General features: G+C 53.7%; 9 protein-coding genes and 2 non-coding genes across 11 annotated transcripts; 6 read left to right on the top strand and 5 right to left on the bottom strand.

Annotated features, from left to right (window-relative positions):
• The first annotated feature begins 7 nt into the window (after positions 1-7).
• CAOG_03739 (HPP family protein) lies at positions 8-1496 on the top strand. The gene is made up of 3 exons (XM_004363410.2): positions 8-285; positions 480-770; positions 870-1496. Exons 1-3 carry the CDS (start codon positions 57-59, stop codon positions 1346-1348), a joined length of 999 nt encoding a protein of 332 aa, XP_004363467.1. The 5' UTR covers positions 8-56; the 3' UTR covers positions 1349-1496.
• A 298-nt stretch (positions 1497-1794) lies between these two features.
• CAOG_03738 (peptidyl-prolyl cis-trans isomerase H) lies at positions 1795-3309 on the top strand. The gene is made up of 6 exons (XM_004363409.2): positions 1795-1999; positions 2501-2569; positions 2671-2713; positions 2799-2891; positions 2977-3009; positions 3101-3309. Exons 1-6 carry the CDS (start codon positions 1875-1877, stop codon positions 3263-3265), a joined length of 528 nt encoding a protein of 175 aa, XP_004363466.1. The 5' UTR covers positions 1795-1874; the 3' UTR covers positions 3266-3309.
• A 162-nt stretch (positions 3310-3471) lies between these two features.
• CAOG_03737 (kynurenine 3-monooxygenase) lies at positions 3472-6097 on the top strand. Its single transcript, XM_004363408.2, has 8 exons — positions 3472-3590; positions 3904-3973; positions 4219-4316; positions 4428-4517; positions 4612-4748; positions 4895-4990; positions 5107-5428; positions 5545-6097. The coding sequence occupies exons 1-8, from the start codon at positions 3513-3515 to the stop codon at positions 6019-6021; spliced, it is 1368 nt and encodes a 455-aa protein (XP_004363465.2). The 5' UTR covers positions 3472-3512; the 3' UTR covers positions 6022-6097.
• Positions 6098-6184: 87 nt separating this feature from the next.
• On the top strand, positions 6185-8290 carry CAOG_03736 (acyl-CoA dehydrogenase). The gene is made up of 2 exons (XM_004363407.2): positions 6185-6231; positions 6353-8290. The coding sequence occupies exons 1-2, from the start codon at positions 6188-6190 to the stop codon at positions 8223-8225; spliced, it is 1917 nt and encodes a 638-aa protein (XP_004363464.2). The 5' UTR covers positions 6185-6187; the 3' UTR covers positions 8226-8290.
• A 23-nt stretch (positions 8291-8313) lies between these two features.
• Positions 8314-10447, bottom strand: CAOG_03735 (hypothetical protein). Its single transcript, XM_004363406.2, has 2 exons — positions 10057-10447; positions 8314-9656 (listed from the first exon to the last, which is right to left on the bottom strand). The coding sequence occupies exons 1-2, from the start codon at positions 10302-10304 to the stop codon at positions 8405-8407; spliced, it is 1500 nt and encodes a 499-aa protein (XP_004363463.1). The 5' UTR covers positions 10305-10447; the 3' UTR covers positions 8314-8404.
• Positions 10448-10979: 532 nt separating this feature from the next.
• On the top strand, positions 10980-12107 carry CAOG_03734 (hypothetical protein). Its single transcript, XM_004363405.2, has 3 exons — positions 10980-11312; positions 11470-11639; positions 11766-12107. The coding sequence occupies exons 1-3, from the start codon at positions 11013-11015 to the stop codon at positions 11857-11859; spliced, it is 564 nt and encodes a 187-aa protein (XP_004363462.1). The 5' UTR covers positions 10980-11012; the 3' UTR covers positions 11860-12107.
• Positions 12108-12209: 102 nt separating this feature from the next.
• Positions 12210-13879, top strand: CAOG_03733 (hypothetical protein; the record flags this gene model as incomplete). The annotated part of the gene is made up of 6 exons (XM_004363404.1): positions 12210-12232; positions 12402-12441; positions 12618-12960; positions 13050-13165; positions 13245-13384; positions 13480-13879. 6 exons carry the CDS (start codon positions 12210-12212, stop codon positions 13877-13879), a joined length of 1062 nt encoding a protein of 353 aa, XP_004363461.1.
• A 22-nt stretch (positions 13880-13901) lies between these two features.
• Positions 13902-19312, bottom strand: CAOG_03732 (E1-E2 ATPase). The gene is made up of 8 exons (XM_004363403.2): positions 18671-19312; positions 18392-18553; positions 14975-18284; positions 14767-14875; positions 14613-14670; positions 14389-14512; positions 14212-14291; positions 13902-14112 (listed from the first exon to the last, which is right to left on the bottom strand). The coding sequence occupies exons 1-8, from the start codon at positions 19266-19268 to the stop codon at positions 13979-13981; spliced, it is 4575 nt and encodes a 1524-aa protein (XP_004363460.2). The 5' UTR covers positions 19269-19312; the 3' UTR covers positions 13902-13978.
• A 159-nt stretch (positions 19313-19471) lies between these two features.
• Positions 19472-19543, bottom strand: CAOG_09556. Its single transcript has one exon. It is a non-coding gene; the product is annotated as a tRNA-Pro (tRNA).
• Positions 19544-19617: 74 nt separating this feature from the next.
• CAOG_09551 lies at positions 19618-19689 on the bottom strand. Its single transcript has one exon. It is a non-coding gene; the product is annotated as a tRNA-Pro (tRNA).
• Positions 19690-20632: 943 nt separating this feature from the next.
• Positions 20633-23648, bottom strand: CAOG_03731 (aldehyde dehydrogenase). Its single transcript, XM_004363402.2, has 6 exons — positions 23612-23648; positions 22658-22895; positions 21427-22428; positions 21116-21287; positions 20954-21029; positions 20633-20846 (listed from the first exon to the last, which is right to left on the bottom strand). The coding sequence occupies exons 3-6, from the start codon at positions 22333-22335 to the stop codon at positions 20792-20794; spliced, it is 1212 nt and encodes a 403-aa protein (XP_004363459.2). The 5' UTR covers positions 22336-22428; positions 22658-22895; positions 23612-23648; the 3' UTR covers positions 20633-20791.
• Between the last annotated feature and the right edge of the window lie 6 nt (positions 23649-23654).

The following is a 23654-nucleotide window of genomic DNA, read 5'->3' as shown; positions in this document are numbered from 1 at the left end:
CTTTCCTCGTTCAATGCTGGCAGAGTGAAGAGCGAGAGTGCGAACTGAGCGAGAAGATGGCAAACGCATCTGCAAATGTACCACCGCCCGAGGTGTCCACCCCGACGACCTCCCCAGCGCAATCTGCAGACCCAAACCAACCGTCCCGCTCATTCTGGGGCCGAGCGGCCGCGTGGACCAAGCGGTACGTGCGACGGCTCAGAGGCCAGGGCTCGCATGCGCATCCATTCCCACGCCGCCCAACCTGGCGCACCATCTACGCCACATTCATCGGAAGCTTCACTGGTAAGGAGCCACAATCCCAAAATGCCGAAAAGCCAACATGACAAGAAAGAGAAATCAAATGGGGGCTTTCGCTTGACCGGCTGACTTTTGGACTTTGGTCGCTTTGGTTCTCAGATCCTGAGGGGGAAATGAATTATTCGCTCACAATACCATAACGGCGATGGTTTGTTTGTATTTTGGGTTTATAAAATCAGGTATTGCGGCTTGTGCGGCGCTTCAGTACAATGCATCGTTCATCGAGGACAACGATCTTGCCATGCTGATCGGATCGTTCGGAGCAACTGCGGTGCTCGTATACGCCGTCATTGACTCGCCGCTTTCCCAGCCCCGCAATGTCTTTTTTGGGCATATTCTGTCGGCATTCATTGGAGTCTGCATGGAGAAAATATTTGGTCAATCGCCCTCGACACTGTGGCTGTCTTGCGCGCTTGCCGTATCCCTGTCGATCACGGCCATGCAATTGACTCGCACGGTCCATCCCCCAGGTACTAGAATTGCTTCGAATGCAGTTGCTAAATACTCACAACACCAACCAGTGCAATGATTCGTCTTTTCTGACCGTGTTTTTGGTTTGGTTGTCACAGGTGGAGCAACCGCGCTGATTGCAGTTACGGGCTCGCAGACCCTTCGGGATCTTGGCTTTCTTTACATTGTGATTCCAGTCGGTGCGGGTGTCACGTTGATGCTGTTGATAGCCCTGCTGATCAACAACATCTTTCGATCGTACCCGCTTTTCTGGTGGCGCCCTCGCAAGACCGCGAGAGTTGTTGCCGTGCCAGAGCCAGCACCCGGTGTGCTGCCAATGTCGAATACGCCGGTGGATGTTCTCGTCTCGACACCACCCGCGCCCTCGTCAACTCAGCAACTTGCTGCCCCAGTGGCTGTCCCCGGCGCCAGCCCCGCCGCCATGCCGTCGTCATCCAACCTGTACGCAAGACCCGCCTCCCTGTCAGCATCCTCCTCATCATCGTCTTCTGATTCCACGGAAACGGCCGAGTTGGGTGACATTACTGCCGCAGAGGGCGTCCAAGTCGATGAAACGAGAATTGATACGCCACTATGACCGCCAGCACTTGACGTCTACTGCTCATCTTGTATTCTACTCACTCACTCACTCACTCACTCACTCAGACCTGCCCACTACAGTATTCCTAACGCGACACACTATGATCGACTGATCTTTCAATACAGCTTTTTGTTTTTGCGTCCAAAATCAATCCAGTGAAGGCATTTCAGGAGACCAGGTTACGGCGGGCGTTGCGCGACAGTGATCCGATAGTTTCTTTCCACCTACAATGCTAGATACACTCATTGGCAAAAACATGAGCCCCACCCGAGGAGGGCGTTGGCATGTCGAACTTGTAGTAGAGAAGGACTGCCCGTCAGCTAATTCGAATGAGGCCGAATACTGTACTGGGTGTACTTCTATTTACAGTGATGCGTATTTCCTTTCGTTACTGGATTCTAAGCGTGTGCGAAGTACAACCAAACCGTAAAAGCTCAGTCTTTGCTCAGTTTTCTTTCTTTGCCCTCTCTGTCTCTCTCCCTTCCCCTTTCTCGCTCCTTTTCTTAGATTTGCAATCACCATCATGGAAGCACCGTCACAGCCCAATCCGATCGTCTTTATGGATGTCGCGATCGGCGGCCAGGACGTCGGTCGAATGAAGTTTGAGCTGTTTGCCGACACAGTGCCCAGGACAGCCGAGAACTTCCGGTGCGCGCGCCAACCCCATTCACACGCATACATATATGTATATTCACACCAAGGCGGAGGCGGGGGCGGGGAGCGGGGACAAACGAGAGCTTGCTTGCCATCCAACGACGATCCAGCAGCGTTTCCAGTCAGTCCTCAGCGCTCGTGCTCGGGACAGGGTGGGCTTGGGGGGGTGGCGGTTCAGCGATGATGCATACGAGCAAGTGAGTATTGAGTCAGAGCGGTGGACGCGCCGCGGGATGGCGATGCACGGCACGCGAGATCTCGTCAATCTCAACACACTCAGTCAGTCAGTCAGATACCAAGTCAGTCACCAAGTCAGTCACCAAGTCAGTCAAAACTTGGACGAGACAGAACTCGGCAATAGTGTTGATCTTTATTGTAGATACCTTGTGGGAATATTTCTAGTCGGCTGAATCCATACGTTTGACCTTCCGAGAGTTTTGCATTGTGCTGCAATATACCTGACCTGCGTTTGTATCGGATTGTATTGTGCTGTAGGCAATTTTGCACTGGCGAGTTCAGGCCAAAGTCAATCCCAGTCGGGTACAAGAACGCTCGGTTTCACCGGTACGGTTTAGTCGATGTTGACTTGATAGGACTCAGAATGCGCCTTTCTTGATTTTTGCTCATGGCACGCAACCGAATGGCTCGATTTTGCTTTGAAACAGCATTATTAAGGATTTCATGATCCAAGGAGGCGATTTCATCTCGGTAAAATTGTCAAATCCTGCTTTTGAGGCACTCGTCCTGTTGACCAATGCTCATTTTGCTCGTCATTTTGGTGCACGTTGGGCAGCATGATGGCAAGGGCTCCCTTTCGATTTACGGCGAGAATTTCAACGATGAGAACTTTATCCACAAGCACACTGGTCCTGGATTGCTGTCCATGGTAAGGTTTTTGATGGATGGTCGCCCCAATCATTTGGACAATCTACTCACATTGACGCCATCTTTGACACATTTGCACCAAACAGGCCAACTCGGGTACCAACACCAACGGATGCCAGGTACGTCTTGTTCTCCAGATGCGTCTGCAACAGTAGTCGCCTCTTTGCTGACTCGCCGTGGATCTTTTGGGGGTTTTGTTCATTTTGACAGTTTTTCGTGACTTGCGCACCTGCACCCTTCCTCGATGACAAGCACGTTGTCTTTGGCAAATTGATAGACGGATGGGTCGTAATGCGCAAGATTGAGAACGTGCCGACCGACCCCGGCAATCGACCAAAGCTGAATGTGATTATTACTCAGTGCGGTGAAATGTGACTTGTTCCCGCCATCTCAATAACATAGCATCACATACAGTACCCTTTATTTTTATTCCTGCTTCCATCTTGTCTGAACGAACGTGTGCAAATGGCGCCATTTTCACTGCACGGCGATTTCCTGCTTGAGCGCTGAGATCAGCGCACAGAACTTTTCTCCAATGGTTGATAAACTCAGACATTGCAATAATTTCGCATCCATTTCACTCTTATTTTTTTTTCTCTCTTTAAACTTCCACTTCCATTTCATGGCTCAAGCGACATCCAGTGCTGCTGCTGCTGCTGCTACTGCGCCCAAGCGTGTGGCCATTGTCGGCGGCGGACTGGTGAGTGTTCAGAGCATCCAACAAGACCTCCTGCTCCTGCTGCTCCTCCTCCTCCTCCTCCTGGACCACCACGCTGCAACCGACGTGGTTGAGGGGGGAGCAGGTCGGCAAGTGGGAAGGCTGGGGCCCGACGGGAGCCGGCTTGACTCCAATTGCCAACGGACCGTGACTGGGGCAATGCAGCCACACACACACACAATGCTTGAACACAACAGAAGGCTCACTGATGCTGACTGAATGCGTGCGTGCGTGCTTGATCTGTCTGTTTGATAATCTGGGGTGTTGCGGGGGGGGACACCCTCATATATCTCAGGTCGGCGCGCTGAACGCAGTGTACTTTGCTCGCCGTGGCTGCAATGTCGACGTCTACGAAGCCCGCGACGGTGAGTTTTGACAGTGTTCACTGATAATACTATTTGGATCTTCATAGGTTTGAGTGTCGAATTTGCTGTAAAGTGCAGGGAGGGATGAGTTCAGATGGAAGCACGAGAGCTTCGCACTCACTCCAATCTCACTCACTCACTCAACACGATGTGCATCGAGTACTCACGAAACGTATCTTGGGTGTGTGTGTGTGTGTTCTGTCGTCTGTTACATCTGGTGTTGAATTTGCGTCGGCGCTCTTCAGACATCCGACAATCCAAGACGTACTCGGGTCGAAGCATCAATCTTGCGCTGTCGACGCGTGGCATTCAAGCTCTCAAGGATGTTGGACTCGACGAGATGGTATGCATGGCTATGACAATTCGTATCGAGGTTGAGTGGAGTCCGGCTCGACGATAGCGGGGTTGGAAGGATCCAAATGCTGAATGTTCGCGTTTCTGCTGGAACGGCCAGGTGGTTGCAACCGGCATCCCGATGTATGGTCGCATGATTCACAATCCCACTGGAGGCAAGTACGTTGTCCCGTATGGCAAGGACAATCAGGTACAGTGCACATTCTTCGCATGGTTGGCTGTCGTACGTCAACGCTCACCTTGAAGCATTGTGTGGGTTTGTTTGTTGTTTATTCGCTTTGCAGGCCATCCTGTCGGTCGATCGCCGCAAGCTCAACGAACTCTTGCTCACGACTGCCGAGAAGCTTCCCAACGTCTCGCTACATTTTGAGCACAAGCTGACGGAAGTGGATGTCAAAGCTCGCAACCTGACACTGCGCGCGTATGTCTCCTCGTGAAAGCTATGCGTGGCGAATGGGGGAATCAAGCTTTGGATGCATGGAATTCATGCATGCACTTGCATACCGGATTATTGATTTCGCTAAGTGCTTGGTTTTTTTTTTCTTTTTTCGGCCCGTGACTTCCTAGACCTGACCGTTCGACGATTACCGTGAAGCCCGATCTCGTTGTTGGCAGCGATGGTGCATACTCTAGCGTTCGCCGTCACCTGTTGCAGCAGCCTCGGTACGTGCCCATGGTCGTGTTGGAGATTGAGCATTGAGCCGTGATCTTTTTTTTGTTGTTGTTGTAAGCAGGCACTCATCGCCCCATTTGCTTTCTCCTTCGCCCTGTCTACCTAGCTTCAACTACGCTCAAACCTATATTGCGCACGGCTACAAGGAATTGACCATTCCGCCGGTGGATGGCAAGTTTGCCATGGAGGCCAACTACCTCCACATCTGGCCTCGACACGAGTTTATGATGATTGCCTTGCCCAATCAAGACCGCTCCTTCACCTGCACCCTGTTCATGCCGTTCGACATTTTCGCAACCATTTCGACACCGGAGCTCGTTCTCGCGTTCTTCCGTGAGAACTTTGCGGACGCCATCCCTTTGATTGGCCAAGAGCGTCTTGTCTCTGATTTCTTCACCAATCCCACGTCAACGTTGATGATGGTGAAGGTACGGGTGTCGTTTCTAGAGTTTGTTTCGACGGTATTTTGAGCCTTTGACGCAAGTTTGACTCATGTTCTGTTCTTCTTCTTCTTCTTCTTCTTCTTGCTCTTCTTTGTTTTCAGTGCTCGCCCTACCACATTGACGACTTTGCGGTGATTATCGGCGACGCAGCGCACGCCATGGTGCCCTTCTATGGTCAAGGCATGAACTGTGGCTTTGAAGACTGCACCGTCCTTCACCGTCTGCTTGGCGAGCACAACATGGATCTTGCGACTGCGTTGCCAGCGTACAGCAAGGAGCGCAACCCTGATGCGGAGGCCATCTGCGATTTGGCCCTGCACAACTATGTTGAAATGCGGCACCACGTCACGTCCACGAGCTTCCTGTTGCGCAAAAAGCTCGACTCGCTGCTGCACAGCCTGATGCCGAACACGTTCATTCCGCTGTACACGATGGTGACCTTCTCGCGCATCCCCTACGCCGAGGTGATTGAGCGTCAAAAGTGGCAAGACCGTGTGGTTTCCCGCGCAGGCTACCTTCTTCTTGGCGCCAGTGTGCTCGGTGCTGCGCTTCTTGCCAAGCAGCGTCTGACCAAGTAGTTGTTTTCTTTGGCTGGTGTTGGTGTTTGTTTTGCTTGAGCACTGTCCAACATGGTTTTTGATTTTGTTCATCCAGTATGCTTTAGTTTTTCTTTTTCTTTTTTTCTTTTTGTTTCCTTGCTTCATCTTCAATTCTCAGATTTTTGCTCACTTCTCATTGTTGATCATGTTCAGCCACGCTGCTCTTAGCCGCACAGCATCGCTCGTCCGGTAACCAACCAACCCCCCCCCGGCTGAGATGGACGATTTTTTGCTGTATTTGTGATCCATGATGATGATGATGATGGTGACCACGGCACTAACCCGCGATGGAGTTGCTCTGTTCGGCCAGGACCAATTTGCCAGTCGTTCCGCTCCGGTCGATGAGCGCTGCGACGCACGTCGTCACCAACCAGCCGCCGCCGCTCGCCGACTACAACGTGTTTAGCCAGGACCGCGCGCTCGTCGAGACCGTCAAGCGCCACGGGGCTGGCTGGGAGGCCGCTGGACTGGAGCGCTTTGGCGCTGTGATTGGCTCCAAGCGCGTCATTGATCTCGGCCACACGGCCAACCGATTCCCGCCAATCCTCAAGACGCACGACCGCTATGGAAACCGCATCGACGAGGTCGAGTTCCACCCGTCCTACCATGAGCTCATGTCCATTGGCATTGGCGCGGGAGTCGCCTCGTTTGCGTGGAACGCCATCGCCGCTGCCCCTGCCGGAACCAAGTCCGTGCGAGGCGCGCATGTCGCCCGCGCCGCGTATCTCTACCTGATGAGCCAGGCAGAGTATGGTGTCTGCTGTCCGATGAGCATGACGTACGCCGGTGTGCCGGTGATTCGCAAGCTGCCAAAGCTCGCAGAGCTCTGGGAACCGTTGCTGCTGTCGCGTGAGTACGACTCGCGCTTCCAGGCGGCTGCCATTGCCTCTGCCTCTGCTTCTGCTGCGGCTGCGGGCTCCAGCAACCAAGGAAAGCGAGGCGCCACGATCGGCATGGCCATGACCGAAAAGCAAGGTGGCTCGGATGTGCGCGCCAACACCACCATTGCACGCCCCGTCAACCCCTCCCAAACAGGCCCGGGCTCCGAGTACCTGCTGTGGGGTCACAAGTGGTTTTGCTCTGCTCCCATGAGCGATGGCTTTCTCACCCTCGCGTACATTCCTCGCGAAACGGATCCGGCCACGGCAACGAGCGCTGCCGCCTCCTCGGCCGCCGGCAAGTCTGCTGCCGCAGGTGCGATGAGCTGCTTCTTTGTGCCACGCTTCCGTCCAGATGGCACCAAGAACAACCTGACCGTGATGCGCCTCAAGGACAAGCTTGGCAACAAGGCCAACGCGTCGTCGGAAATTGAGTACCACAACACTTGGGCGGTGCTCGTGAGCGAGCCTGGCCGTGGCGTGCCCACCATTATCGAGATGGTCAACCACACGCGGCTGGACTGCTCGATTGGTGGCGCTGCCATCATGCGCATCGGCTTGGCGCACGCGCTCCACCACGTCACGTATCGCTCTGCGTTCGGCAACCGCCTGTTGGACCAGCCTCTGATGAAGTCTGTGCTGGCCGATCTTGCCATCGAGGCGGAAGCGGCTACGGCGATGGCCTTCCGCATTGCAGAGTCGTTCGACATGGGCAGCGGCAGCAAGCAAGAGAGTCTGTTTGCTCGCATCGCCACGCCGATTACCAAGTACTGGATTTGCAAGCGGACGCCCAACCACGTGTACGAGGCGATGGAGTGCCATGGCGGCAACGGCTACACTGAGGACTTTGTGCTGGCACGCGCCTACCGCGAGGCTCCGCTGAACGCCATCTGGGAAGGCTCTGGCAACGTGATTGCATTGGACGTGCTGCGCGCAATGCAAACCGCCCCAGAGGCCATTCAGGCGTTCCTGCAGGAAATCAAGACGGACACCTCTGGCAAAAACGCCGATCTCGATCAGGCCGTGCAAGATCTCGAAGCCCAGATTGCAAATCAGCAGAAGCTGAGTCGCGATGGCAACGCCCAACAGGCGATGGAGGCCAATGGCCGAAACCTGGTCGATCTGATGGCTTTGACGCTGCAAGGATCCCTGCTCGTGCGGCACGCTCCGCAGGAAGTTGCAGATGTGTTCTGTCGCAACCGCCTCCGCCACCGCTACGCTGGCAACTATGGCGCCATCGACATTCGTGCCGCCGAGGCTGAAGCCATCATCGAGCGACACCGTCCTCGCGTTCATCTGGCTTGATGAGGGCAAGGGGAGGTTTTTTTGTTGTCTCGTTGTCAATGAGCAAATAGATTGAATTGCTGTCTTTTGGTTTTGGGTTTTTTGTTTTGGGGGTTGTTTAAGGGGGTTTTTGATGAGGGACAACTATAGTGCAACTATTAACATACATGACAAAACACTCAAATCAGGCAGCACTCAAATCAGGCAGTGGCGGGCTTGGAAAACCATGCCTGTACAGACCCCAGCAAAGAGCGAACGGGGACGGGAGCAGCGGAAGGCTGGGCAGCGCTGGCGGTTGACTCTGACCCTGCGGCAGAGAGCAGTCGCAGCTGCTCCATTTGCTGAACAACAACTCGTGTAATCAGTTCATCGAGCTGTTGAGACAAGGGCTCGGTATCGGGGTTTGTCCGTGGCTCCTGCTGCAAAATCGAGACCTCGTCCGTGGCGGTTGGAACCGTCAATTCTTCCTTGAGAGCCTGAGCTTCGGGAATAGCGGCAGCAGCAGTCTGATCCTGCTGCAGGGCAGCAGCAACAACAGCAAAACCCTGATCTTGCCGAGGAGTGGATTCAGGTTGTGGGTCGGCAGCGAGCTCCATCTCCTCATCGGTGCACAGAATGGCGGCAGGCAACAGCTGCAGGATCATCTTGGTGGGAACCTTTGCCACAACAGTTCCCAGGCCCGTCTTCATGTACACGTGCTCAAAGCGAAGGATGGACTCGTGAACCACAATGCGAGTCTGAGGCACAGAGGTGGTGCCAATGTTCACCGTGCGCGCCTCGCAATCAGGCAGCAGACGTCCAATCGAGGAACGCTTGGCCAGCGCCAGTTCCGTGTTGGCCAGCTTGCTCATCCGCGCCAAATTGACGGGCTGGGCGCCGTGGGCAAGGACGAGCCATGCCTGCGAGTTGCTGTCCTCAAGCACCAACTCCTTGACCACCTCGTTTTCGCAGACGTTGTTGTTGCGCATCAGTCGCGCGCAGTCGACAATCGAGTAACACCGAGTGGAAGGCATCACGAACAGGGTGATCTCGTCCAGACACAACCCGGCCTTGTTGAAAGCCAGCAGGAGCGGCATTCGCTCAATCACGTTGTTTCGCTCGGGCAAGGTGGCGATAGTGGTCAGAGCAATGCCGCTGATTGGTGCCGCGGGATCGCCAACCACAGCTGCTTCGCGATTCTTGCCGACGCTGATGAGCATCAGCAGCACGTCCAAGGCGGACATGGGCGCGATCAGCGTGCGAGGGTACGTGGTGCCATTGACCTTGCCGCCGGCCATCGACACGCGTACGAGACGCTCAAACTCGGCCATGTTGTGGGTGACATTGCCGTTCAGCCGGGAGTCCAGGTTTGGCACTTGGAGCAGCCAAAGCAAGCAGTTCACGAGCTGTTCAACTCGGATTGACGCGTCCCAGTCGGACGACAGAATGTTGAAGCAAATGTGGCCGTCGTGCCTGGTATTTGAGCAAGCGCAGTCAGATGCGTTGATAGTGGGGGAAACAGGGCAGCAAGTGAGTGTGAACGCCAAGAAAATGAAGGCAAAAAAGCACAAAAAACAAAGAAACAATGATGAAACAAAAGCACGCTCTCGCTGATTTTCTGCGCTGTTCGTTCTCGAGTGCATGCCGAGTTTTGAGTCTGTGTTTGTTGTGTCACTCGCTACTGTTAACAGCCTCGATCGTTGACGCAGTGGCACACACACACACACCACTTGATCATGCTTGCACGCAACGTTCTCCTTTTTAAGTCATTTTTTTGTTTGTTTGTTTGCCGCCCACTGACATCAGCATATCCAACCCTCACTGCCCCCCCCCACTGACTGACTGACTGACTGACGGACTGGTGGTCACTTACGAAATGTTGGGATGGTACATCTTTTGCAAACAGGACACGGTTGGCCGCGAGTTGGGGTAATCCTTGGGGAGGGAGATGCGGAACTTGAATCGGCCGCCTTCGTAGAAACCCGACTTGGGCGTGAGCTCGAGCATGATCTTGAGAGGATTCTCCTCGTCCATCTGGAGAGTAGCTTCGTCATTGAAGACACCGCGCTTGTCGATCGAGACAAGCTCGCGGTAAATCTCCTTCAAGTTGTTTTGCGCCATTTTCTGATACAAATTAAAAAGGTTGACCAGCTAGTTTGGCTGTCGAGTTGAGTTGGGGACGATGATTGGTCTCAAAACTCAGACAGCAAGGTCAAGAAGAAAGAAGAAAGCAAAAGAACAAATGGAACAGACGAAAATAAAAATAAAGACTGAAATCATATTCAATTCGTTTCGAGGCAAAATAAAGCAATCGTTCATATGGAGGGAGAAAATGACGCAATGCGAGCGCACTGACGCAAGATGAAAACGATTACAACATCCGAATCTCAGTCCCACACTGCCGGGCATGCCACGCTCGCGCGACATGCTCAAACGCACCGCACCCGCAGATCGACGGGGAAAAAAAGCTCGGGCATGGTGAACCGGGCCAATGCAAGTGTTTGGAGCAAAGGCGGGAAGAACTGAAACACGGTTTCATCTGCTCTTTTGCAACTACTTCATCCCCACCCTCGTGCGCGCGACCATCTTGGTACGTTGAGATCCTTGTTTCAAGCTAAGGTCGAAGAACTTGCCATTTCTGAATGAAGGACTGCAACAACGAACAGTCTGCACACCTTTGCTGAGCGTTGGAGATCCGATCTGTTGCGTTGAGCTGTCCAGTCAGTCCATCCACCTGATGTTTGCTGTTGATGATCTTGCTTTTTTTGTATTGTGTATTTTGTTCACTCTTATTCTCAGATCAGCAAAGCATCTGACGCCCGTTGTTGAATGTCGGTTGCAAACTACAAGCGAACCGTGCAGGCACAGCCGCTCGTGCCAAACAGCGCCTCGAACGCCGCCGTGCTTGCCCCACATGTGCGATCAGTCGCGCGCACACAAGTCTTTGCCCCGTCTTCATCGGCAAGCAGCAGCACTGATCCCGCAACGAGCACGACGGCGGCGTCCGAAGCAGCAGCCAGCGCAAGCACAACGTCGTCGGGCGTCGCCGACTTGCCCGTCAACCATGTGCGCATCACTCCTCATGGCAGCATGAAGGGGTTTATCAGCTACGCGCTGCGGCAACTCGAGGTGAGGGCTTTTGGTTGGGTTGGTTCGTCCACGCGTTCTTCGAGAGTGGCAGAGCGGGGCACCTCTTCAGGCATGTCAGAGCACTCACTCAACATCACCCAACACGCCACAATGGTTGGTACTATTGGTTTGGTTGAAAATGTATTGTGCTGAACAGGAAACGGAGGCCACAGAGATTGTCCTCCATGCAATTGGTGCAGCTGTCAATCGGGGCATTTCAGTCGCTGAGATTGTCAAACGAAAGTATCCTGGACTTCATCAAAATACGCAAATCTTCTACACCAAGACGGTTGAGGTGTGGGAGCCGACAGTGCCAGGCCTTGACAAGTGAGTGGTTGTTATTGAAAATCGGGTCCAGCGCTTGCTTGCTTGGTCGCGCTGAGCTCGCAATACCTGCGCGGCGTCTTGCTGACTCGCTGGGACTCACTGTGTACAATCACTCTAACGTAATAGGTTGAAAGCGAGCCGCAACCAGCCGACCATTCAAATTGTATTGTCAAAGGCTCCGCTTGATCCCAGCGCTCCTGGCTATCAAGCCCCGCTGTGAAGCAGCACACGCACAAGTAGGGCCCCAGATCAAATGCATTTCACACGCAGCATTCCCATTTGGATTGTACGCACCTCCAACACGCTCATGATCGAAGCCAGATCTTTGCGTGATTGTGCGCTCTTTGGTTTGGGTTTTGTCTTGCACCTCGTTAACAGCCATGAAGTTAATATCCGCCCCACGGCATCCTTTGTCTTTGTCTCTTTGTCGTTGTATTTGTTTTCCAGTTCCATCAATACATCCTTTGCTTCAGTCTTTGTGTTTTGTTGCTTGCAAGCGAGCGATCAACCAAACACCTCTTCTCCCTCAGCCTCCTCCGCTCGTCTGCATTGCATTGCCAGCTGCCTCTCATGAACTGGGTTGGCGGCGCAAGGTGAGAGAGTTGGGGTGGGGGCCTGCATCTCATCAGAGTCGTTTCGTCCCAGAGGAACATTGAGCCACCTTGTCCCCTTCACGCTCGCCGTCTTCCCTTCCTCATTGACTCGTTGCCATCATGTGCCATATTGTTTTGTTGCTTAATGTCGCTTGCTTGGTCTGTGCAGGAGCCGCGTCAAGATCAGCAAGGATCGTTTGAAACAGCAGGTAAAAACTTGAACGCACACTGTTTTCCCGCCAAAAAAAAAAAAAAAAAAAACCAAAGTGTTTGTTTCGTGTCGTCGTGACTTCAACCTGGCTCTCGAGCTCGACGAGAACAGTCATCTCGATTGGAAGGTTTGCTCAGCACGCATTCGTATGCCTCCCCAACGTGAAACTTGCAGAAGTTTTTCGAAGATCGCAAGCGCGCTGCCGCAGTCGCTCAAGCAGTGCTCGGCAATGCTTCCCGCGAACACAAGACGGCTCGACCCCTCCTTGAGATCAGCAGTAACGAGATCAGCAGTAACGAGATCAGCAGTAACGAGATCAGCAGTAACGAGTTGGGCGGGTCGCTAGACTTGCCCTCGGATGCTTGCTCGAACGACGAGAATGGACTGGAGGATCTGTATCGCTTCCGAGAGCAATGGGCAGCCACAGCTGCATCGGGCGGAGCAGGCGCTGATCTCGAACGTCTCAAACAGCTCGAGATTGCGCATGCACAGACCCAGCAGTACCGCATGCCACCGAGTAAGGCTCATACAGTTGGATACACGCCATCGTTGTGCTGTCCAACCAAATTCAGCGTTCACTCGTGTTGTGCTTTGTGTTGTCCGTAGCTCTACCCGCCACGAGGCTTGGTCGTCGCACGTTTGTCGATCTGGGTCGAGCTGCTCCAGCGGAGGTTGAGCTTGAGCTCCCAATGTCCCCAATTCACTCGCCCTCGCGCCTCGAGGTACAGTTGTACCAAGCTAAGCATCGTGTTGGTTGAACAACGGATGTAGAATACGCTCAACTCGGAGCTTTGTGTGTAGCTTGAAGCTGCTCAGGAGCCTGTGGTGCAAACAAAGGTTGTCCATCAAACTCCGGGTCCTGCAGCTGCGAAAACTCGCTTCTCCGCCGTGCAAACCGGCCCTGCCATTGACAAGGAGCGCGAAAGCACGGCAGTTGAAAGGTTTTGCTCACGATTGTCTGATGTCGCGCGTGTGATTCTTTGAAAATTGAGGCGTTTACTGAGTCGGTTTGACCAATTTTGTGGGTGCGTTTCAGATTGATGGCCGTTCGTTTGCGGATGGAAGCCGCAGTTCCCTCGCAGCCAGCCATGGCAGCGGCGACCACATCAGCCACACCAGCAGTGGCTGCCTTTGAATCAGGTCCATCTTTCGCTGTCTCGGAACCAACTCCAGATCAAGCAATCAGCGATGCAACCATTGCACGTCAGCTGCCTCAGCACGTGCCTTCCTGCAGTGTTGCTCTCCCTTCCGTGCCGTCTGCGGAAGATTGGATCCCGCCACAGCTATTTGCCCGATTTTCCAAGCGGCAAGCATTGAACAGCCCTCCCAGTCCTGTGCCCGAGAAGAAAGATTTGCAACAAGAACTCGACGCAGCGCTGAGTTTTGTGACCTGGCAGCGCGTCGTGCTGCGATGCCTTCGCGACGACACTCGTTGATGGACGGACAAGTACTGTAAACTGTAACGAAACCAGATTAAAATGAACGTACAAATTTCAAAACACAATCAAGAACGAGAAATCGCGCTGGAAAACAAATCATCGCAACTTGGAGTAAATTGGGGGAGCAAATTTGCGCTTCAGGAACTTGATTATGTAGAGCGGAACACAGCTCACGAGTGTAATCAGCGTCACCTTCCAGAGGAAAGTCCAGCTTTGGATAAAGTTCAGATCTGACGTTTGAAGCGAGACACAAATCAAAAAAAAAAAAAGTGAAACCGTGAGTCCATTGTCATACACCCAACCGAACAACACTCCACATTCAACTGTACCAAAGTAGTCTTGAAGGAAGACGAGCGAGCCAACATAAACGAACAAACTGCCAACTTCCGAGACAATCATCATCCAGTGCCTGTTTGTGTTTGCAGACCAGAATCCAATCCAAAAGTGAGTCATTCAAAGATCGCGGCAAGTGCAACGTAGCTCTTCAACAGAAACCAAGAACTGACCAGGTGTTGATGGAAAGCGCTACCATCAAGTACTCGGTCAGAATCAGAGCAGTGAAGGTGATGGCCGTGATATGAACGAGCTGCTCCTCAAACATGAACATGGCTCCGTACATGATGCAGCCGCCTAACAAAAAGCAATCACGACCAATTGAGCGACGAAGGAGAAAAAGGGTGTTTTGAAAAAACCAGCACTCGCTTCGAGCAACAAAACAAAACAAGCATACCTTGGTAAACACTGATAAGAACCCAAATGAAGAAGGTCTTGAACGAAAGCACGCGACCCTGTCTCCCCAAATACCAGTCCATGACCGAAGATGGTCAGAATTGACAAAACAAACCACCTTGAAACAATGACAGGCACCAAAAGAGAGCTGGTACCTTTGTAAGATCCTTGTAGAGCTCGGGAAACGTCATGGCAATTTCCGAAGACACGTCCGTGTCAGCAACAAGGGAAAAGACCGGAGCCATGGTGTAGACTGTGGCGTACCTGTGTCACGAAAACAACCATCCAATGGAATCATCAATACAGTGTCCGACAACTCCGGCACCGAAGGTCAAAACCGCCAGCAAAAAGTCAAAAACATACCCGACCATCAGCAAGCCCTGATACAGGGCGACAGCGGCAAAGTAAAAGAGCGCAGAAAACACTGCCTGGATGATTGAAATAATCAGACCTCGATGGATGACAAACTGCGCAAGTGCAGCGGATCGCTTGTAGCTATTGCGCCCGTGCCAAAGCATGAGGCGCGAAATGTGCTTGAACTGAGTGATGGAAAAGTCCGCGGCAAGCGACGCCTGCATGCCCTCCTTGCCTACAATGCCAATGCCGACATCCGCAGCCTGAATCATGCTGACGTCGTTACCACCGTCGCCAATGGCGGCCGTCCGCTTGCCAGTGTGAGAGCGGATGAGCGACACGATTTGTGCCTTTTGGGTGGGCGCGCAACGACTGCAGACGACTGCAGGTGCATCGCAGGCCAAGTCCATAAACTCGCGCTCGCAGTGCTCGATGCAAATTCGCAGTGACTGGCCGTCAATCACAAGCGCACAGTCGATTTTTCGACGAAAGGCGTTCAGCTCTGCCTGCGCTTCGTACTGGTCAGCAACGGAGCGAAAGATGAACAGACCTTGCGACCGGGATACGAGTCGGGACGAAATGGCAATGTTGGCGGCGGTCTCGGTTTTGTCGCCAGTGAGCATCCAAATGCGCAAGCCAGCATTCCGCAGCAGCTCGAGCGTGCCGCGCACGTCGTCCTGGAGCTTGTCCTCGACGCCTGTCAGTCCAAGTAGCTCGAGGTTTGTTTCCAAGCACTGGGACAGGACCTCGGCCATTCGCTGCGCCCGGTCTGTGACGCTGATTCGAGCGGCATCGTAGCGCGCAACGAAATTGGAATAGTCGGCTTCGGAGAGGAGCTTTCTGCCGACGACGAGGGTGCGCAAACCTTCGCGTGCCATGTTTCCGCACTCCTCGTCCAGCCAGTGGTTGTACTGAACGAGCTTGCTCATGACGGCGTCCGCGCCCTTCATGTAAAAGTATAGCTGGTTTGTCTGGAGGTCTCGGACAATGATGCCCATTCGTTTGGTTTCGGACGTGAATGGGAAGACCTGAAGAACTGCGAAACGGAGCTTTGCGCCGCGGTACAGCGAGGTCAGCTCGATCGAACTGGAATCGCGATGCGTCAGTGCCAATCCGACGCTGGCAGCCCACTTGACGAGTGCAACTTCGTCGGGTGACGATGCTTGGTAGGCGAGCGCCGGTAGCGAGGCATGCATGGACTTGAGAGCGGCAGAAACGTTGGAATCAACCGGCAATGCTTGTTTGCCAAGCGCTGGAAGACGCGACTGTCGCCGACGGGCCCCCTTGGAAACAGACTGGCGAGCTCGCGATGCAGACCCAATAATGGCCGTTTTGTCAGTGACAACGTCCTGGTCCGAGTCGTCGTCGTCGTCGTCGTCGTCGTCGTTGTCTTCGTGGTCGTCAGCGTGGCCGCGATCATCATCAGAGTTATCACTGTGCTCTTGAAGACGGCCCATCTCGATGGCTTCAAATCCGTCGCGTCGCCGTTTTCCGCCAGCTTGTGAGCGGCCCTTGCCAGAGCCAATGGGTGCGGATGTCGACGACGCGCTACCGCCCGCGGGTTTGGTGTGATCATCGTCATCATCGTCATTGGCATCTGCAGCCGAGGGCGTAACATTGTGACACAGAGCAATCGCTTGCAGCAATTCTGCCACGCGAGATGTGGTGGTACTGCGTCGAGGGGCGGACGAAGTGGTTGTGGTCGCAATGGCAATCCCGATCGTACTGCTGGTGGTGGTGGTGATGGTGGTGGTAGGGGTGGAGCTAGATGGGGCGCTTGCTGACTGGTCGGCTAGGTAATTGTGCAAGTGTTGCGAAACTTCGTGCATGCCATCGCGACTAAACGACACTGTACCAAGGTGGAGCTTTTTGAACACCATGTCGTTCTGGGTGAGTGTGCCCGTCTTGTCGGACAGGAGATAGTCCAGCCGACCAAGCTCTTCGGGAATGGTGCTGGTGCGAACAATGGTATTGGGAATATGCTTGTCCCGCATCATGAGCCAAGAATACACGGTTTTGCCCATGTCCAGGTTGACGCGCAGGCTGATTGGGATGATGTACGACAGCAGCAACAGGAAGCGGAACAAGGACACCAGCCACGAGCCTTGAAACCCTCGCAGGGCCACGAGAATGAAGGCGAGGATGAGAGTCACCACAAACAAGACCTTGGCCAGCCGGTTTACCTCGATGTCGAGGAGACCGACCTTGGTGCGCGGCGCGGACGTGTTCATGGATGCGCGCGTCTCCTTGCCAGTGTAGACGACAATGCCGATCGCAACGCCGCTCGCAACCACCGTGTTTGCCCAGAGCGTGTTTTCAATGCTCACGGGCTCAACGGTAGGTGAGGTCGCGTGTGCAGCACCAGTGTCCACGGCCAAGCTGGGATGCGTCGTGACCGTACCAACAAACGAGTGAATGTCGCGTTGCGGCTTTTCGACGAAAAAGGCGGAAGCGTTCGTCCCAAAGATGTCAGACTGTCGAGAGAGCCTTTGGAACGACGGAACGGCCACTCGAAGCTTCCAATCCGTCTCGCCATCGAGCTGGTCTGTGCGGATGAAGCACGTGCCAGTTGGCTCGCTGGTTTGGAGAAGCACCAGATCTGCAGGAACGCGCTGGTTGGTGTGCACGACAATGACATCGCCGAGACGCAATTCCGAACTGGCGACATGCTCGCGGTCGACGTCCGGCAGGTGAATGCTGCTGGAGGTGGACAGCGACGTGAAAACGCCAGAATTGCTGGACAAGGCACTGCGGGACGAAGCGGTGGGTGTTGCGCTCCTTCGAGGACCCGGAATCAGCCGCTGATACTGCGCCGAGTTGACTTGGCGGTCTCGCCGAAAACGCTGAAACTCATCAAAGGCCTCTTTCGCCATTGTTACGGCAAGCACGAACAGCAGCGGGCCCCAGTACGTGTACAGGTAGCCGATACGAAGCGCAGGAACAAACTGAGACATGGCGACCAGCAAAAAGTAAAGGTTGAAGAAGAACTTGAACTGCTCAAAGAGCACCAAAGGCACAAACGACAGAAGTGTGTACTTTTGGTTGCAAATGACGTTTCGTGGAAACAGCTGGTGGTTGCCGGCAGCTGTTGCTGGTGATGGCGATGGTGCGTGTGCTGTAGAGGAGGAGGAGGATGCTCTTGATGACGACCCGTGCGACGGAATGGGTGGCCGAGCGGGAATGACAGTTCGAGCGACAAGCTTGTCGTCCGGGTTGCTCGAGGCAAAAATCAACGCAAATGGCCGCCATCGCAGAGCCTCTCCCCGTAGATTTCGCAGCATTACAAGCCACCCACCTTGGCAAAACCATTTCGTAAATCCTGGAGCATCCGGTGTCAGCATGACAAGAAAAACAAAACAACAAAGTGCAAAGGGTGAGTTGCGAAAAGGCGGCAGACCGAGCAACACGGCTCGAAACGGATCTCACCTCCTGCGCGCTTGCGTCGACGAGGGTTGTGTTCAGATTCCGTGTCACTGATCTCATGATCGTCGTCCAGACGCATGCTTGACTGTTGTCGCGACCGCATTGGCGCCGACGTGCTGGATGGTTGAAACGCGCTGCTCCCAGCGCCTGTCGCTCTGCGCGAGCCTGAAACCCCACGAAAAGACCAAGACCAGAGGAAACCACGAGACCAAAATGCAACAATGGTGAATGCCGAGGAGCAGAAAAAGCCTCTAAAACCCCGAGGTTCGAGCGGATTGTTACCTGGGACTGGAACGCCTGCCCACTGCCCGACCCCCGCGCTCGAGCCAAGCCCTTTCGTTGGTTGGGTGTGAATTGTAGCCGGCTTGGACGAGGTGCCTGCTCCTCGCGTGCTAGTACTACCATTGCTGAGATTGAACACGTCAACCTCGTCATCATCGCCCCCGCTGAGCGACGGCGATCCAAACTGCTGCGAGTGCGCCTGTGCCTGTGCCTGTGCCTGGAAGACTGCCTGCCCTGTGCTCGAACGCCATTCACCCTGGGTGCCCGCGTCAAAGCCCTGCGCAGCCCATCCAGCCTGCGTGGCAGTTTGCGCCGCCGCGTAGTCCTCGTCGTTGTCGTTGTCGTCCTCGTCATCGCCAAACCCGCCGTCGTAGCCGCGGAGCACGGAGCTGGAGTCGCTCTTGAACTCGTCGTCGTCCAGGAGCAGCATCCCGCGTTGGTGCGACTGGTACATCTTGGTGCGGCGGCCAGGTGTTGCTGCTGATGCTGATGCTGCTGCACCAGCGCGCCGCCATTCGCCGCCACCCGAGCCGCTCGACCCTCGGGCTGCTCCTCCTCCAAAGAACGCAGCGTCAGAGCGCGACGAGCGCGATGTCATTGGAGATGTAACAAGTCGAGAGAAGTGCGCAACTTGGTCGCCAATAAAACAAGACTGACGGTGGGGAGAAAAACGAAACGATGTCCAGCAGTGTAGTGAAACTCGGATGTTGTTGTACGAGATGCAAGGAAGTCAACAAGGGCAAGGCAGGTTGGAGGAGAACAAGCAGAAAGAAAAAGAAAAAAAAACGAAAAAAAAAAAACGGGGTCCAAGGGGAATCGAACCCCTGACCTCACGCACCCGAAGCGTGCATAATACCACTATACGATGAACCACGTGCCCGACGGGCAAAACCGAGTTTGAGCGGAGAGTGACGAACAAGAAAAAAAAGAAAATGAGCCAAAAAATTGGGGTCCAAGGGGAATCGAACCCCTGACCTCACGCACCCGAAGCGTGCATAATACCACTATACGATGGACCCACAGCCAACCTTTCGACTGGTTGATGAAAATCGTGGGCAATTCGGCTTTTGGATTACTTGACACGAATTGATGGCCAGAACAAGTTTGCTTTGCCAATCTGCCGCATGCAGAGCCTGCAACGCCTCGGGTGTTCAGTCCCATGTGTACTTGATGCCTAGAGATGACCAGAGTGGGCGGATATCGCTCGAAAGAAGGATGGTCGTTTCCAGTTTTTGATTCATTGTTCTGAGGTTTTGGCGTTCTTCAAGTCAATGGTTTCTTGGGCATGAGCGGACGCAGACTCATTCAGTGTAGCGATATTTGTGGCATCGCGCTTTAAGAATCATGGTTTCCAAGATAAATACAATGGAGTTATATCAGGAACAAAGGAGAATGGAACAATTAGGTCGCTCCACGAACAATCCGTCGCGTCGCTGAGCGTTGCTCTTTTGACAAGCGGCTTTTGAGCTTGTGGATCTGAGGTGCGCCCTCCTTCGTGGTTGCACACCAAAAAGAATCATATTTTATGTAAAATACGGGCATGCACAGCGTAGATGCGAGATGCGACGCTCGGTGGTTGAGCGCCCAAATGAGGGAGGTTGAAGGGGGTGGAAACACACAATAGTGGTCGCCCTTCGGTCTCATAGTAACAACTCCCAAATAAACGGGTGACCCCAATTCTATAATGCTACTTTATCAGAGGGGTCACGCTCTTTCATACATGTATCGTGTCTCGCTCATTTCACCACCTACAACTGGCTCTGAATACACGTTGTTCTAGATGCCACTTATCGCATATCTCGGTAGTCCTTCTCAATGGTTCTCACCTTGTCCTCCCATCTCATGTCATGGGCTCGAATACAGTAGATGGTTGATTGTGTCACTCAAACATGCGTCCTTCCAACATCCCCGAAGCCATCCAGTTTCCAACCACATCTCAAAAGTCAAAGAAATCAAAACCACTGGCAGAGATAGAAATGCATGTAATCGATGGATCGAGCACAAACAAAACACGGTTTGAAAAAAAAAAAAATAAACGATACAGCATGTAGACGAAACGACACAAACACTAGGGCAGAGACCGTTCTTGACAATCAGCGATTCCCGGTTAATGCTACAATTTTACTCAAACTTGATGCCTTGAGCGAGGGGCAGCTGGTCGCTGTAGTTGATCGTGCTGAATAGAGACACACAAACACACACACAAACAAAAACAACAGGAAACGCAAAGTCAATCAGAGCGCAAATGAAGCAACAAACACTGATCAACGAAAGGAGACGTACCAAGTGGAGCGACGCATGTATTGCTTCCAAGCATCGCTGCCAGACTCGCGACCACCGCCAGTTTCCTTCTCACCACCTGCAAAGCAACGAAAATCAAATCGCAAATCAGTCAACGAGAACCCCCGAAAACCCTGCTTCCAACACGAGAAAATCATCACGAACCGAAAGCACCGCCAATTTCAGCACCGCTGGTGGGAATGTTGACGTTGACAATGCCGCAGTCAGAGCCATGCGGACCCATCCACTTGAACAGGTTGGTGGTGTCCTTGGTGAAAACAGAGCTGCTCAGGCCTTGATCGACGCTGTTGTTGATTTCAACGGCTTCCTCAAAGGTCTGATCGCGCCAAAAGCAAACACCCCCGCAAAAAAAAGGGACGAACAAGAACAAACCGCAACCAACCAAGTCAATCCATCATTGTTGCACTGCACTGCACTAGTAGTTCCCCCCTGCTCCACCTGCTGCGACAACTCACCTTGAACTTCATCACGTAAAGAATGGGGACAAAGGTCTCCTGCTTGACGATCGGCATGTTGGGCGAGGCGAGAATGATGGTGGGCTCGACAAAGTTGCCCTTGCGCTCGAGGACGTTGCCACCATGGATGACCTTGCCACCTTGGGCGACGGCGGCGGCGATGGCGTCCTTGTATTGCTGGACGGCAGCCTTAGTGTGCAGAGGGCCGCAGAGCACGCCAGGCTCAAGAGGGGAGCCAATCTTGATTTGCTTGTAGGCCTTGACGACGCGCTCAACGACAGTGTCGTGAATGTCTTCGTGCAGCAGCAGACGACGGGTGGTTGTGCAGCGCTGACCGGCGGTACCAACAGCGGCAAAAACGGTGGCGGGCACGACCAGCTTAAGATCGGCATCGTTCATGACAATGATGGCGTTGTTGCCACCGAGCTCGAGGATGGATCGGCCAAAGCGGCGCTGGACAGTGAGACCGACTTCACGGCCGACGCGAGTCGAGCCGGTGAAGGACAGGACGTTGACGTTCTTGTCCTCAGCCATCAGTTGGCCAATGTCGGCACCACCGCACACGAGCGACGAGACTGCACCAGGCATGTTGTTGCGCTCCAGAACATCGGCGACAATGCGAGTGACGGCGACGGACGCGAGGTTGGTGCTGGGAGCACCCTTCCACAAGGTGGCGTTGCCGCCAACGAGGGCAAGTGCCTGGTTCCAGCCAAACACGGCCACGGGGAAGTTGAAAGCTGAGATGACACCAATGATGCCCATAGGGTTCCACTGTTCGAGGAGCATATGGCCGGGACGCTCGGACGGAATGACCTTGCCCGACATGATGCGGCTCAAGCCGACAGCATAGTCGCAAATGTCGACGTACTCTTGGACCTCACCTTCGCCCTCTGGCAGGATTTTGCCCATTTCGAGCGAGACAAGCTGACCCAGCGGGCGCTTCTTTTCGCGCAAGGCATCACCGATCTGGCGGACAATCTCACCGCGAGCGGGCGCGGGAATCTACACCGAATCAATCAAAGAAGTCAAGAAGAAGTCAAGGTGAGCGGCGCACAAACCTGGTGCAGGACTCAGACAGATCAATGGAGTCAATGGCATCATCATCATCATCATCATCATTATTATTCCTCCTCCCACGACAGGCACTGCAATGTGTCTGACATGGACTAGACACGAGCAAAGGAGCAATCAACGGCGAATTCGACCGCGCCTGTGAAGCTTTAAAACTCACCGAGGCCCATTGCTTGTAAGCAGCGCGCGTCTTCTGAACAGTGTCCTTGTACTCTGCGGCAGTGCCTTGGCGGACGGATGCGATCGTGTCACCGGTTGCGGGGTCGACCGAATGGGTGAGCGATCCAGAGCCGCCCCACTTGCCGTTGAAGACGCCTGGGTTTTCAGCCGTCAAGCCGAGCTGTGCCAGGAAAGGGTACTTGGATGCCGAAGCTGCAGACGACGATGCGAAGCGAGCACTGTATCGAAGAACAAAAGTCAGCAAAGCAACGGACGTTGAGAAGCAGGTGGAGAATTCCCAAAGGAAAAAAAAAAAAAAAAAAAAAAAAAAAAAAAAAAAAAGTCAGTCGGACATTCAGTTTGGACAGCGAAGACTCAGTGAGTTTGACGACCGTTGCAAAAAACCCACCTTCCCACCTCACAACATGAAAGCACTCAAGACACAACAACCCAGCAATCCAGCGAACAAGCACAGACACAGGCACAGACAGCGAAAACAAAAAGACCTCAACCAGCGGACATTCACTTTTTTCCACAGTTCAGCTCCATGTGCACAGCGACAAAAGCCGTGGCGAAGAACGCAGGCAGCACACGGCAGCGAAGCGGTGGGCGCTGATCACACGCATCGGACACAACTGAGCACGAAAGCGAACGCTGCGCAGTCGCCACTGTGACGGTACGCGCACCAGAAGCAAACGAGGAAAGAAAGAAGAGAATGGAAAAAAAAAAAAAAGACGAAACGTTGCATAAAAAACGGTGATTTACGCGTCACGGACGGCATGTCAGTACAAACATCCACAACGCGATCGACCGAGAACAGGTGCAGAGAAACAAGCTGAGCGAGATCAGCGAGACGAGAGAGAGAGAGAGAGAGAGAGAGAGAGAGATGAACGAGAGAGGTATACACGCGATGAGGGAATGAGAGCGATAAGAGAGATAAGAAGAGAGGGTTTACCCGCGCGAAAATGTCGACAATGCGACACGATGAAGCGAAAGGG

Source organism: Capsaspora owczarzaki (genome assembly GCF_000151315.2).
Source record: "Capsaspora owczarzaki ATCC 30864 unplaced genomic scaffold supercont2.5, whole genome shotgun sequence".
NCBI classification, from domain to species: domain Eukaryota; class Filasterea; order Ministeriida; family Capsasporidae; genus Capsaspora; species Capsaspora owczarzaki.
This window is presented reverse-complemented; position numbering and strand designations above follow the sequence as displayed.

Excerpts from the sequence above, each read along its gene's own strand:
- CAOG_03738 (XM_004363409.2), top strand. The coding sequence starts at position 1,875 with ATGGAAGCACCGTCACAGCCCAATCCGATCGTCTTTATGGATGTCGCG. Across the intron at positions 2,000-2,500 it reads AGGACAGCCGAGAACTTCCG|GCAATTTTGCACTGGCGAGT; the intron begins GTGCGCGCGCCA and ends ATTGTGCTGTAG. Across the intron at positions 3,010-3,100 it reads CCAACACCAACGGATGCCAG|TTTTTCGTGACTTGCGCACC; the intron begins GTACGTCTTGTT and ends TCATTTTGACAG.
- CAOG_03736 (XM_004363407.2), top strand. The coding sequence starts at position 6,188 with ATGTTCAGCCACGCTGCTCTTAGCCGCACAGCATCGCTCGTCCG. Across the intron at positions 6,232-6,352 it reads CGCACAGCATCGCTCGTCCG|GACCAATTTGCCAGTCGTTC; the intron begins GTAACCAACCAA and ends CTGTTCGGCCAG.
- CAOG_03737 (XM_004363408.2), top strand. The coding sequence starts at position 3,513 with ATGGCTCAAGCGACATCCAGTGCTGCTGCTGCTGCTGCTACTGCGCCC. Across the intron at positions 4,317-4,427 it reads ATGTTGGACTCGACGAGATG|GTGGTTGCAACCGGCATCCC; the intron begins GTATGCATGGCT and ends TGGAACGGCCAG. Across the intron at positions 4,991-5,106 it reads CACCTGTTGCAGCAGCCTCG|CTTCAACTACGCTCAAACCT; the intron begins GTACGTGCCCAT and ends CTGTCTACCTAG.
- CAOG_03732 (XM_004363403.2), bottom strand. The coding sequence starts at position 19,268 with ATGACATCGCGCTCGTCGCGCTCTGACGCTGCGTTCTTTGGAGGAGGA. Across the intron at positions 18,554-18,670 it reads GGCAGGCGTTCCAGTCCCAG|GCTCGCGCAGAGCGACAGGC; the intron begins GTAACAATCCGC and ends GTGGGGTTTCAG. Across the intron at positions 14,876-14,974 it reads CAGGGCTTGCTGATGGTCGG|GTACGCCACAGTCTACACCA; the intron begins GTATGTTTTTGA and ends TTCGTGACACAG.
- CAOG_03739 (XM_004363410.2), top strand. The coding sequence starts at position 57 with ATGGCAAACGCATCTGCAAATGTACCACCGCCCGAGGTGTCCACCCCG. Across the intron at positions 286-479 it reads ATTCATCGGAAGCTTCACTG|GTATTGCGGCTTGTGCGGCG; the intron begins GTAAGGAGCCAC and ends TTATAAAATCAG. Across the intron at positions 771-869 it reads TCGCACGGTCCATCCCCCAG|GTGGAGCAACCGCGCTGATT; the intron begins GTACTAGAATTG and ends TGGTTGTCACAG.
- CAOG_03735 (XM_004363406.2), bottom strand. The coding sequence starts at position 10,304 with ATGGCGCAAAACAACTTGAAGGAGATTTACCGCGAGCTTGTCTCGATC. Across the intron at positions 9,657-10,056 it reads ATGTACCATCCCAACATTTC|GCACGACGGCCACATTTGCT; the intron begins GTAAGTGACCAC and ends CTCAAATACCAG.
- CAOG_03734 (XM_004363405.2), top strand. The coding sequence starts at position 11,013 with ATGTCGGTTGCAAACTACAAGCGAACCGTGCAGGCACAGCCGCTCGTG. Across the intron at positions 11,313-11,469 it reads ACGCGCTGCGGCAACTCGAG|GAAACGGAGGCCACAGAGAT; the intron begins GTGAGGGCTTTT and ends TGTGCTGAACAG. Across the intron at positions 11,640-11,765 it reads ACAGTGCCAGGCCTTGACAA|GTTGAAAGCGAGCCGCAACC; the intron begins GTGAGTGGTTGT and ends CTAACGTAATAG.
- CAOG_03731 (XM_004363402.2), bottom strand. The coding sequence starts at position 22,335 with ATGGGCAAAATCCTGCCAGAGGGCGAAGGTGAGGTCCAAGAGTACGTC. Across the intron at positions 21,288-21,426 it reads TTTACGTGATGAAGTTCAAG|ACCTTTGAGGAAGCCGTTGA; the intron begins GTGAGTTGTCGC and ends TGGCGCGATCAG. Across the intron at positions 21,030-21,115 it reads TGAAATTGGCGGTGCTTTCG|GTGGTGAGAAGGAAACTGGC; the intron begins GTTCGTGATGAT and ends GTTGCTTTGCAG.